This window comes from Schistocerca nitens, chromosome 6, assembly GCF_023898315.1.
Source record: "Schistocerca nitens isolate TAMUIC-IGC-003100 chromosome 6, iqSchNite1.1, whole genome shotgun sequence".
Lineage (NCBI taxonomy): Eukaryota > Metazoa > Arthropoda > Insecta > Orthoptera > Acrididae > Schistocerca > Schistocerca nitens.
Window position 1 is genome coordinate 601,295,616 of NC_064619.1, and position 13,731 is coordinate 601,309,346.

Genomic DNA, 13,731 nt, shown 5'->3' on the forward strand with positions numbered 1-13,731 from the left:
CTACAAACTTTATGTGCTGCTTTGCCAGGTATCAGTATAGCTCTGATTTTTGTTGTTTTGAGACTTTTGGAAAGTTAGACAATAGCATGATCAAATTCTGGAGCTTTGCCTCTTTTTGTTTCTTTGAGTGCTACATTAATCTCATATAAAGTGAAGTCTCTGCAATACTGTGATTTGTCAAGTGCCTTCTGCTTCTTGTGTGTGGCTTATATGGATGTGCTCTGGAGAGGGAAGTTATTCTATTTGCAGATTGATCTGGTGTTTCTTTAGGATCTTTGTGGGTAGGTGGTCGACTTCCTCCCAGTTTTCTGAAGAGACTCCCTGCCGTACTGCTTGACCTGTTAAAATCTAGACTGCCTGTTTTTTGTTTCCAGTATTCTTTACTAGCTTTCTCCAGATGTTCTAGCAATTCCTTCAATAAGAAGAAAACTAAAACTATGGTAATAGGGAAGACAAAAGAAAACGGTAAAGTTAATATTAAACTAGAAGATGATGTTCTAGAGCAGGTTAAGAACTTCTGTTATTTGGGGAGCACAATCACTGACGACAATAAATGAATCACAGATGTGAAGAGAAGAATAGCCTTGGTAAAGCAAGCTTTGCAAAATAAAAGGAATTTACTAACAGACAATCATATAAGCCTAGAAAGTAGGAAAAAATTTGCCAACACTTTCGTCTGGAGTGTCTTAACATACGGATGTGAAGCGTGGACTCTGGGAAATGCAGAGAAAAAGAGACTGGAAGCAATGGAAATGTGGATATGGAGCAGAATGACGAGAACAAGCTGGGTAGATACAAAAAGTAATGGACAGGTCTTAAGAGAAGTGAATGAGAACAGAACGCTGCTAAATTATATAGGAAGAAGAAAATCAAAAATGATAGGGCACACATTGAGACACAACCAGTCCTAAAGAATGCATTTGAAGGAAAAGTTTTAGGGAAAAACCAAGAGGCAGGCCAAGAGCAACGTATTCGTATTTAAATAACATCAAAGAAGATATGGGGATAAAATCGTATGAAGAATTGAGGAGGAAGACAATGGAGAGAGGAACGTGGCTAAATCGGCAAGGCATAGCATTTAGTTTATGATGACGGAAAATGTGGAATTATTCACAGCTCTGCAGCACATTTAAATTATGACGAACTTTTGAGAGAACATAAACGCTCATACATACCTGCGACTACTTTGTCGAGGTAGGTCATACTGTTGATTGATTCGTAGGTGACTTGGCCATCGTGCTGCTTGAGGACTGAATCGATCTCCTCCTGCAGACGCGCTTGGATGTCTGGGTGGTGAGCCAGCTCGTGAAGGGCGAAGCTCATGGTGGTTGACGAGGTCTCGAAACCCGCGATGAAGAACACGAACGCCTGGGCTGCGACGTCGTCGATCGATAACTCTGGAAGAGAACGGTAAGTTTTACGTTTGTCCCCCTATTTGTAAACGTTTCCAGAACCAAAGTATGAATGTAATATTTATGAACTATTGTAATATGTGGGGACGTCTGCTCTGCTACTAAACAGAAAGGAACTACTGTGCATTCCCTTTTATATTTCCATGTCCGAACATCTGTAGCTGTTTTATCCACTTTAATTGCAATCGATTTAGAAACAACAAGGCTTCACCTTCAGGCACATAATCCGGGATCGAATGCGTCATATCTGTTGATTAATGGGCCGGCCGTTGTGGCCGAGCGGTTCTAGACGCTTCAGTCTGGAACCGTGAGACCGCTACGGTCGCAGGTTCGAATCCTGCCTCGGGCATGGATGTGTGTGATGTCCTTAGGTTAGTTATGTTTAAGTAGTTCTAAGTTCTAGGGGACTGATGACCTCAGATGTTAAGTCTCCTAGTGCTCAGAGCCATTTGAACCTTTTTTTTATTATTATTAATGGATGAGCTGCCTCGCGTCCACGTGATACGTGCTTGCTTCTCATAATTCTTTTACAAGGCGATTGTTTTTCACAGGTGACTTCCTTTTTCTCCAAACATGTGGTAGCGAACTTTGGATGTTTAAGTAACACGAGATTAGTAGTTAACATTTTTGCTTGTGCCGCATTAGAAACAGAAGCTATGTCTGTTAAGTTTGTTAATACTGATCAAATTTCATATTAATGGGGCTGAATTAATAAGAGATAATATATAATAATAAGATATACTAATGAGAAACTAATGTTCTTTTATTTTAACTCTATCTTTCCGCAATCTCTGACATAAATGATTGGAACTGTTTGTTGTGTTACATTCACATATGAATAGGTAGAATTTCAAAGTTTACTGTTAAACAAATTTTTACATGTCGTTTGGAGGACCATTTACATGTGACAGAGGGGTGTCAGGGTCTCTTTTGATGTTCCGACTGCAAATTGCATTTATTCAACTGAGTGTAGGCAATATTACTTTCGATTTAATGTACATCCTACTGTGGGACTTGGAGTTCAAAACTTCATTGCTGACTGACTGAAGTTGTATTTGTGCAATCGAGTACTCATCTGGTTATGCAATTTATTTTTTACCAGTTTGTGAGTTTTGTATCATTAATGATGTTCACTACTGGTGTGCCTTGCGCTGTTGCAGCAGGTGTTTGGCTACAATAGAGTAATAGGGGATAACCTCATCAATTCCACAGTTTTATAAGCTATTGCGTAGCGTAACTGAATATATATTTCTTATAATAATGGCGTGTGACGAAGGCCTCCCGTCGGGTAGACCGCTTGCCTGGTGCAAGCCTTTCGATTTGACGCCACTTCGGCGACTTGCGCGTCGATGGGGACGAAATGATGATGATTAGGACAACACAACACCCAGTCCCTGAGCGGAGAAAATCTCCGACCCGGGCCGTTAGGATTGACAGTCTGTCGCGCTGACAATTCAGCTACCGGAGGCGGACTATATTTCTCATGTAACATACGTAATACGATAAGCTACTGTGTAGCATACCTATCTTTTTAAAATTTCTGTATTTATATGTATTTTTTTCCTCGCCTCTTATTCTGTGTTTAAATGAAAGCATAAACACGAGAGTTATGAGTCGTTTAGTTAGATGGGTAATTTGACCAGTTAGAGTAATGTCTTGGAGGCGTAATAGGTAGACTTTTTAGTCCTTATAATCGTGCAATAACGATCAAGTACAGTTATATAGGTCGGACTTGCAACAATATAGCAAAAGTAGTAAATCAAGGCCTCATTTGACCTCTGGGTAATTCCCTTGAAGAGCAAAATGGGCAATAACAGACTAATAGATAAAGTGAATAAGTTTCGCTTGTCTTATTTTTATAGTTAGTTTTTTTTTGTTATCTCAGGATTAGTTATGATGTGTAATTTATTGTACTTTACGTTGGGAATGGAGCATTCTTTATGACACAGATGTCAGGGCCTTGCAATGTTTACTTATGTAGCATTCATCGTAACGTCATGTGGGTGAGCATCTGCAAAGAAAAGTGATTTATGCTTATCTTGTAAAGGACGACCTGAACTGTCTACAATCACAGCGACAGTGAATTATACACTGAGGCGCCAAAGAAACTGGTATAGGCATGCGTATTCAAATACAGAGATATGTAAACAGGCAGAATACGGCACTGCGGTTGGCAACCGCTGTATAAGACAACAAGTGCCTGGTGCGGTTGTTAGTTCGGTTGCTGCTGCTACAACGGCAGGTTATTAAGATTTAAGTGTGTTTGAACGTGGTGTTATAGTTGGCGCATGAGGGATGGGACACAGCATCTCCGAGACAGCGATGCAGTGGGGATTTTCCGTACCATCGTTTCAAGGGTGTACCGTGAATATCAGGAATCCGATAAAACATCAAATCTCCGGCATCGCAGCGGCTGGAATAAGATCCTGCAAGAACGGGACCAACGGCGACTGAAGAGAATCGTTCAACGTGACAGAAGTGCAACCCTTCTGCAAAGTGCACCAGATTTTAATGCTGGGCCATCAACAAGTGTCAGCGTGTGAACTATTCAACGAAAAATCGTCGATACGGGCTTTCGAAGCCGAAGGCCTACTCGTGTCCCCTTGACTGCATGACACTAGGTTTTACGCCTCATCTGGGCCTTTCAACGCCGACATGGGACTGTTGATGGCTGCAAACATGTTGCCTGGTCGGACTAGTCTCGTTTCAGATTGTATCAAGCAGATGGTCTCTGCATGTCAGCAGGGGACTGTTCAAGCTGTAATGGTGTGGGGCGTGAGCAGTTGGAGTGATATGGAACCTCTGATACGTCTAGATACCACTCTGACAGGTGGCACGTACGTAAACCTCTTGTCTGATCACCTGCATCCATTCATGTCCATTGTGCATTCCGACGGACTTGGGCAATTCCAGCAGGACAATGCGACACGCCATATTTCCAGAATAGCTGCAGAGTGGCTACAGGAACACACTTCTGAGTTTAAACACTTCCGTTGCCCACCAAACTCCCCGGACATGAACATTATTAAGCATCTCTAGGATACCTTGTAACGTGCTGTTCAGAAGAGATGTCCACCTCCACGTACTCTCACGGATTTATGGACAACGCTGTAGGATTCATGGTGTCAGTTCCCTCCAGCACTATTTCAGACGTTAGTTGAGTCCATGCCAAATCGTGTTGCGAAACTTCTGCTTGCTGGCGGGGGCCCTACACGATATTAGGCACATGTACCAGTTTCTTTGGCTCTTTAGTGTAGTTAAGTCAGCATATGAGCTGTGAGGGGCTGGATGACCAATTTAACCCATTCCTGAGATGCTACAGGTTCTACACCCTGTGACCTAGAGCGATAGAAGCTCCCCACAGGGCCACGCGAATAAAAAGAAAACAAGATCGCGAATAAAGAATAGCTTACTTAATGAAAATTACCAGGAGTGGTCCAGTTAAGCATGAAAGTATGGGTACCGCACCTCACACGACATATTGATAACAAGAGCCATCAAATTATGAAAGGAAACTAATACTCACTGTAACAGTCAAACATCAAAAATTTTGTACCCACCGAATCAGGAATACAGACAATTATTAAGTGAACAAGGGGTTAAAAGTATGTACTAAACGTATAGCCTTGGCACAGGTGGATGGATACATCAAAGAAACGATATAAGACTGCATCATGAAAATGTCCAATGACTGCTAAAAAATTAAAGAGTTAAAGAACGATCCTGGAAAAGTATGAATGAACTCCAATTCTCTCGCCAAAGTGCATGGTAAGTGCAGCTATCTGACTGAAAATTAGATCAGCACAACAAAATCCTGATGCGAAGTAAAAGACGTTGCGCTCACGCGGAAATGCAGACCATGCTTTCCACTCTATAAGTGTACGAGAGCAGAAGATGGCTGCAGCGGTGGCTGAGAAGTTCACACTCATTAAAAAATAAATAAAAATAAAAATACTCCAAACAGCAGCAGTAGAAAAGTAGAGGCCTTGTCACACATAATCACCATGAACTGGTGCTGTGTGCATCACTGCGACCCCAAGACAAAAGAGCAAAGGATGCAGTGGAAACGTGTGGATTTACCATCCCAGAAGAAGGCGAAACGCTAACCCTCAGTAGGCAAGGTTATGCTGAGTGTTTGGGACTGGCATGATGTGGTGCTAACAGGCTACGCTCATGGGGACAAATTGTCACAGGAGCATACTACGGAATATTTCTGACTATTTTATTGGAGGCTATGACCACGATGCATCACGGAAAGCTATTCTAGGAAGTATGTTTCTCAATGACAACGCCTCAACTCAATTTGTGCAGGATGCAGTCGGACATGTTGCTCCTTTTGGGTATCAAATTTTCCATGTATGTACGTAGGTACGGGGGGGGGGGGAAGGGGGAGGCAACAGGGAGCATATAACCACCTTCCCCTCCCTCCTTTACTCCTCCCTGAAATTTGGAGTACAGAATTTTCAGTTCCCTGGGATATAAGAAGTTTTTTTGTCATCTATAAATTTTAGTTCATGCCATATCTCGAAACTGACCAACTGTTTTATATAAGAAAATGGCAATTTTAGAGCCTTGACTCCGCTGGAAAAATTTCTGCCAACGTCCATTTGTATGTATTTTTTCCGCTCGGTTGTGCTTTGCACTCAGTAGTTACCAAAGTAGAATGACGGAAATGTTGTATAAAAGAAAGTGTGAGAACTCGACAAATTTCCCAAGTCAAAGCAAAAATATTTCTTCTTCGTCAACGTCAACCCAATGCTCCAACATCTGTTTGCCTTGCAGCACATAGAGGTACAATGGACTGAATAAATGAACAAACAGAAGTCGTTACTTACTCCAGGCATCTGCTTCCGCATCCTTCAGCTCTCCACCCTTGCTGCCGTCGATGCTTCCCTTGTTCTTGAGCTGGATCATCAGTTGCATGAAGTCGTTCCTCGTTATGTTGTTCTCCTCCCTGTAATTCACTGTCTCTCTCACCATGCTGCGGAAATACTCAGAGACGAGTGAAGAACTACCTTTCATCCTGCGGAAATAGTAAACGAGTTCCAGTTAAGGACCTACTCGTCATCACTAAATAACTGATCAGGTTTCCTAGAGTGACTATGAGATTACAACATATGAACTGCAAATAGTCCACATGCCTCTGAATTTTTATTTCTGTGGTGTGCGCCACGCGTGAAGGCTCGTCTGAGAGCAGAAAGAGCGACAGAGAAAGAGCAATTGGGTAGAATGGCGAGGATGTTTGCTTGCGCATAGTGGCAATGGTCGGACAAAAACCTTCATTGTGCCACGTCTTACAAACGTTTCACGTAGACAACGATGGACAAAAGTGCGGCGCCACTAATGTACGTCCTCCTCCCACTCTGGGAAAACATTTACCTCCATACAGCGCTGTCATTGGTTACCAGAGGTTAATACAGGGAGATGCACAGATCTGTTCAAACTGTGGCAGTCCTGAAGAGTGAGGTACACTAGACACTATGGTCTTTCAGAGACAAACTCAATTACTCTAGCAAGAATCTTTCACTTTATAGCGCACTGCGCGCTATTGCGAAACGTCCTGGCAGATTAAAACTGTGTGCCAGACCAGGACTTCAACACGGAACATCGCCTTCCCAAGCAATGCTTTTACCGCCTGAGCTACGTACCACTCGCGGGCCGCCCCAACGACTTCACTTCCGGCAATATTCTCTAATTCACAGACGCTCTCCAGCACGGCTTGCTGGACCAGTACTCTCAGAAGTGAAATTTCGAGTTTGAATGCAGGTTCAGCACACAGACTCAACTTGCCAGACAGTTTTGAAGACACATTATCCCTCAACCTCTTAGCATCACCGACAAAGTGCGAACTATGGTGCAGGACGGCCAATTAAAGGTACATAAAGTTGCCGTCCTGTGGGCATATCAGACGAATTAGCGCAGTGATTTTTACTTGGAGAATTAATATGGCATATCAAACTCGCCTGGATTCGAGTTAGATTCCCGGCCAGGTAGGGGAGTTTGTTCTCATCATTTCATCGTCATTCGGGAAAGTGGCGAGACTGGACAGTGGAAAGATTGGGAATTTGTATGGGTGCTGATAACCAAGCAGTTGAGCGCCCCACAAACCAAATATCAACAAAAAACTCCCGACTTACAGAGCAACGCGAGAGGTGTGGTGAGAGGGAATGGGGAGAGGGCCACGACGGGCTGCCAGACTTTGGCCTGACCACTTGTTTGCTTGGACTGCCAGTCTGCGCTGGTGTTAAGACCCATTTCAGCGGGCGACTTTCAGTTCTCGATCTATTACTCCTGGAAGTTGAGTCTACGGCAGCTCCCCCATGCGTTTTATTCCCGAGCTGAGTCTCGCCCGTCACGAGTGGTCATTCTTCCTTTACAAGCCAACGGCAAATTTACATGTTCTGTGAGAGCTGCACTGTGTGCAGTTCGATATCTGAACGGCGCAAATGAGGTTATGAGGAATCACCCTTCTTAAGAAAAATCGAAATAAAGTAATAATTGCCGTCTGAAAGCTGTGGGAAACTACAATCGTTACTTTTCCTGATGACGTGAAGGCACAGAGAGCTTCATCAAACCAGCCTGCAGCACAACAGACCTCTCAGTGATTCACAATGGCTCTGCTGTAGCGCCTGCCAATTGAGTTTGAAGAGCATCTCTGTAATGCTCTCGAGGTTGCTAAACAAACCCGTGAGTAAACACACTGATGCTCTAAAGAGAACGATTTTGATGTACAGTTTGCTAATAGCGTTTTGTAATTGAACCAGTGGAACATGTGCGCGCTAGGCGAAGATGACCAAGCCTGATGGACAATCTAACGTTGCAACATATTCACTGTTTTGGTATAGCCAGAGGTTAGTTCACTTGGTAGCCTTGCCCATAGTTAATGGCTATTGCGAATTGTAGGAGTTTATTTTTTCTGTGTTTTTTGTTCTTGGAACTGTAGTGGCCACGCTGCGTGGTAAAAAAAATGGTTCAAATGGCTCTAAGTAATATGGGACCTTACATCTGAGGTCATCAGTCCCCTAGACTTAGAACTACTTAAACCTAACTAACCTAAGGACACCACACACATCCATGCCTGGGGCAGGATTCGAACCTGCGACCGTAGCTGTGTGGTAATAAATCCAGAATCATATAGAGGTTCATTATTATTTCTGTAGAGTAGTTTTACCAAGCCTACACAATGACTTTCATGTTAATGGTATCTATTCTCCTTCGACAGCGACGAGTGGCTTCGGCTTGGAAAGACACGCCAGTGATGTAGGCACAGCTAACTACTGTTATTGCTGGGGATTATGATTCTTGTTGGAGGTGACACATCTCACCCGAGACGAGGCTATAGCACAGATGCAGCTCGCAACACGTCGTGTACCTACACTGGCGGAATCGGAGTACATTACACTATCAATACCTTCGCTATTAAGCTACCAAAATGATAATCCAGCAGTTCCCTGTCTGTGGAATAAGTCGATTAAAATTTCATCCGCATGTGAGCTTATTTTCAGTACAAAAAAGCAGTTCCTATAGTCGAAGAACGGTGTGAGTACATGTTCGCTCTTGAGGGTGGCCGGGGCCGCAGCTGTAGTGGAGCGGCGTGGCAGGACGCACAAACCAGTGCTGTCCAGTGCTCGTGATTATAGTGGCGCTGCAGGCAGAGCGGCGCTGAGCGAGTCAGACATGCTTGTTTCCGACACTTGCCACCAGGGCATTCGAGTGACTCCGGCGCCGTTATTGGCAACAAAGGCAGCAGTCAAGGTAGCTAGACACATAAGGTAGGCCATTCCGGCAGTGTCCGCGAACATTTTACCCACAGTACTAGTGATGGGGAGCTCGTGAATGAGTCGTTCAAATGAACGCTTCACTCCAGTGAAGTGTGAACTAACCACTCAATTTCAATGAACTGGTACTTCAAACTTTTCACAGATAGCACACTCCACATTTTTTTTCTAGTTCACTCACTCTCTCCCCCTCTCCCACTACATCGGCGCTACGTCACTCATTCTCACTTCACTTCAGTCCTCCCTCTACTGCCTGTCGACGAATCGCGCGGTGTTTGTGGGGAACGATAGGTTTACGAGGGGTTGGGGAGGTGAGGGGCGAGGAGAATGCAGCGTCAGCTGCTTCCTGCAGTGCTGACATCATTACCCGTGACTATTTGTGCAGTTAAACTTCTCGTCTACGGGTAGCCTACCGTTGGCAGCGCTTGCAGACAAATGAATATTAAAGATACAAACGAAGAAGCTGGCTGTGTGAGCATGTACAGCCAACATGAAAATAAGAGGTTTGTTAATAACACTGAAAGAGGGATTTTACGTGAAATCGTACCAATGACTACAGGTGACAGTTTACGTTTTGAATCTGGAGGGTTATTATTCTCAACAAAAATAAAATTTACAGGAAAACTTCTGAATAATTACTTAACGTAGGTATATATAGCCTTTGTGACAGTGGTAAACATACTCATTCTATTTTGGATTAAGTTTTAAAAGGAACATAAAATTGGACTGCATTTCGTTGAATACAACAAATAATGTTTAATTTGGCACATAAAGACTTTTTTCGGCGCTTCATGGGCAAAAGTCGAGCAAGATAAAATGTAATACCTTCTTTATATGTGACAGGCTCCTCTATTTATCTTTCCTTTGTCCCTCTCGACCATGCTCTATTTAACTCAGACGCTGTAAGAGCGTAAAACGTTGCGTGCACGTTATTGCATAGTTCGGCCATCTGTTGGTAAAATTATGAAGTATTACGAAGCTTTATTGTACGAGCGAGTCGAAGAGAGCGCAGCTGCGGCTGAGCGGCGAACTGGGCAACTTCGCCAGGCTTCCGTACTTCATGAATGAACTACTTCATTTGAACGCTTCACGGCAAAGAGTGAAATGAATGAAGTAGTTCACGGGAATGAACGAGTTCGACCCATCTCTACACAGTACCCTTCGCGCTGTGACGTCACCGGGCCGAGTGCATTGAGTACAGCAGCAGTGTGTTTATTACGTAGACTTACTAAATAAAAACTAGACCGCGCATTGGCGCTAGTGTCGCGTCCCCACACTGAACGTGATAGACGCCGCCATTTGCAGGGAAACAGTGCGTAAACATGGTTCGTTCGTGTGCTAGTTTTAATTGTAACAGTAAGAATGGAAGCAAAGACGAAGACGGAAACAATGTTACATTTCACAGGACTGTCATTTCTTGTTGTTTGTTACTGTCTATTACTTGTATATAGTATTTTCATGGAGAAATAATACATCATGAGCGTTTGTTTTTGTTTAGGTTTCCCCTTACAGACGATTTTCTAAATCGGAAATGGATAGCTGCTACTCGGAGAGAGAACTTCCAACCGACAGGAAATCATTTGCCGTGCTCTCTTCATTTTGAAGAGAATTGTTACATGGAAAATTATGTAAATAGACGTCAACTGAAGGACGATGCTATACCGACAGTATATGGATTTCCAAATCATTTGTAAATGGTCTGAAGTGCCATTTCTTTTCATAGCAGGGCCCGTTTTGTTGTCATCCGCGGCATCAGTACAGCACAGCGGTACGTCGACGATACTCTACGCCCCGTTTTGCTGCCCTTCATCGCAAGCCATAGTGTCCTGGAAATCGTGCAATGTAGGCCTAGGTCAAATAGTGTGGGAATACTGCCAGTGTGTATAATTTTGAACGTTCCTTTTCCTGGTTACCAAGGCAAGGAAACCTCCAAAGCCAAAGCCAAGAAATGTTGAGACAGCAGAAAACGTGTGTGTCGATGTGCACGTTTCTGGTTACACTGGAGACCACAATTATTCATTTCCATCAAGTCCAAGTAAGCTGAAGAAAAAGTTCGAAAAAATTGAAAAAAGGAAGGAAGCAAATGTTGTGCAATATAAGACTAAGCTAAATTCAGTGAACAAAAAGAGCAAAAACAGACGCAGAAGGTTTGCAAATTAGCAAATATTTTAGAAGAACTAAAAGCTAAAAATTTAGTAAACGATAAAGTAATCTCGCGTATTAACGCTACTCACAGTGACATGTTATTGGAGATGGCCATTACAATGTTGTATGTGTAAATGTCAATGTGTTAGCTGTTACTTGTGATGGACTTTCCACTAATATTGCAATGGCAAAGGAGTTAGGGGCAAATATAATCGTACTGTCTGCTACTTTAAAAGTTTCATGTAATTATCTAATGCAAATAAATCGATGTAAACTCGCTCCACCTTGTCAGGAAAGAGCCTTACATTCTTAAATTTCGCATCTCTATGCAGACGTATTTCGGAAATTAGGAAACTTCATTCGTTTAAGTATACTTTTAAAATAGACTCGAATACTCAGTATTTTTTTTAAACAAACGTGTGCTTAATTTGTGCTTCAATTTGCTCTTGTTGCGTCTCATATACTTAAAATCACAACCCCAGTACTAGGATTCATCCCTGCAAATGGCGGCGATCAGCTGCTTCAATTGGGGAACAGTTGCCTCGCTTCTCCACTACGGCGTGGTAGGGGCTTGGTTTATTACTGGCGCGTGTTGCGAGCGGACCGAATTATGAATAGAAATAAGAGTAACTGTGCAGTTGCAAACTGTAAAAATTGTGGAACTAAAACTAGTGGTATAGTGTATCATCGTTTCCCTAAGAACTCCCTGCAAAGGGAATGGATATCTCGGTGCAAGCGAACTGACGAAATTAATGTTGTTAATGCCCGTATCCGCTCCATTCATTTTCTTCCTGAGGATTACGAGCGGGATTTAAAGAACGAACTCCTGGGGTTGCCGCAAAAGAAGAAACTTGAAGCAGATGCAGTTCCATCTCAACATTTACCCAACCGGCACGGAGATTTATGTACAGCTGAAAACAGCACTGAACCTGACAATGAGGTAAGCAAGCTGCTGTGTTATGTTGATCAATTAGATTAAGGTACTAATTCGTTAAGTTTTATCTTCTCTAATGAGTTATTTTTTAGTGAAAATTTCGAAACGTAACAACGTACTAAAAAGTTTAGCTTCGATTATCAAAACAAAGTTTCCTCATGTACACGAAAACATAATTAGTTTGTATGTTAGAACGCGAACTTTTATACATATCAGGCATTTAAATAAAGAAAGACTTGTAGAAGCAAGAAAGAAGAGTGCCACAAGGTAGAATCTCATGTGGACGGCACCTAACCCATGTAAGAAATGAAGGGCCGCTTGTCGTCAGTAAGTACAGCAGATCGATGCACTTGAAAATTACGGAATGGTGGTAAGTTTGTTTTATGCATTCTTTAACATCCTATGTCGAACTATGTTAGTTACGTTTTCTTTTTTTAGGTTTAGTTTTGAGTGTATGTGTATGTATGTGTCTCTAACGTGCCTGAAAAGTTGGTAATTCATTTACAAAACTACAACATTGCTTTTGCAATGCGCGCTGTCTGACGCAGGTTCGGCCTATTGCCGGGTGACTTAATGCGAGCGCCACCAATCGCAATCCGATCGTCGGAATAGCCCTCGCTGCGCAGCAGTAGGCTGTTGTTGCAGGTAGCAATGAGTACTGTTGGTTGCTTGCATTTGTGTTTATTGTGTTGTACTGTTGAGAAAGTGGCATCATCAGAAGCCTTATAAGCAGCTGTTTTCATTCGTTATCCTTTATGGAACCAGTGAAACAGCTATCATCACAACTGATTCATTTTGGACAAGTTTACTGATGAGGTACCAGCAGAATTACAAACTACAAGCACACACATTTCCGTAATCTCTTATTTCTTTCGTTGTCTTAAAACGACAAGCGACAATAAAGTTGCAGTAGCATAGCTGACAAATACTTGCAATCATTTTTGATTGTTTGAGAAAAAGTCTTCAAATCAGTCTTATTTTGACAGCTTCATCTGAAGCTCTACTGAATTTTCATCCTGTGTGATAATTGCCCTGCATAGAACGCTCGATTTCTACTGTATTGTACTCATCGACACTCAGGGATCTTTCCAGGTCGATGATAGTGCTGTGGAGAACTAGTACATTTCACAGTATCATCAGCAAATTCCGGTGACGTTTCTGTTGGCTTCCAAAATATACCTCACTTAGAATTCGATATTTCAAAAGCAAATCCAATTAATCGCCATGGGATGGAAAAGTGATAATTGGAATATTATTTCAGTGAATAATATTTGATAAAATGCCTTAGCAGAAACTGCATAATCTCCAATGAAAACAAAAGGCCAACAACTGATATCTTTCATAGTGGTGATTCTGGCAGTATATTAATCTCCCTTCTTGCATAAAGCGATATACGGGTATACTAGAAGAATGAAATCCACCACTTTTGCTTTCCTTCCCATATGCCCAAACACTGATTGCA

At 42.6% G+C, this 13,731-nt stretch overlaps 1 protein-coding gene across 1 annotated transcript in view; it reads right to left on the reverse strand.

Moving 5' to 3' along the window:
- The window catches only part of LOC126263068 (probable cytochrome P450 6a13), a 56,399-nt gene that overhangs the window by 5,807 nt on the left and 36,861 nt on the right, over positions 1–13,731 (reverse strand). Inside the window, exons 5-6 of the mRNA XM_049960051.1 lie at positions 6,248–6,435; positions 1,176–1,397 (exon numbers count right to left, since the gene is read on the reverse strand). Coding sequence (XP_049816008.1) covers positions 1,176–1,397; positions 6,248–6,435 — 410 coding nt within the window. The remainder of the gene's footprint in view (positions 1–1,175; positions 1,398–6,247; positions 6,436–13,731) is intronic.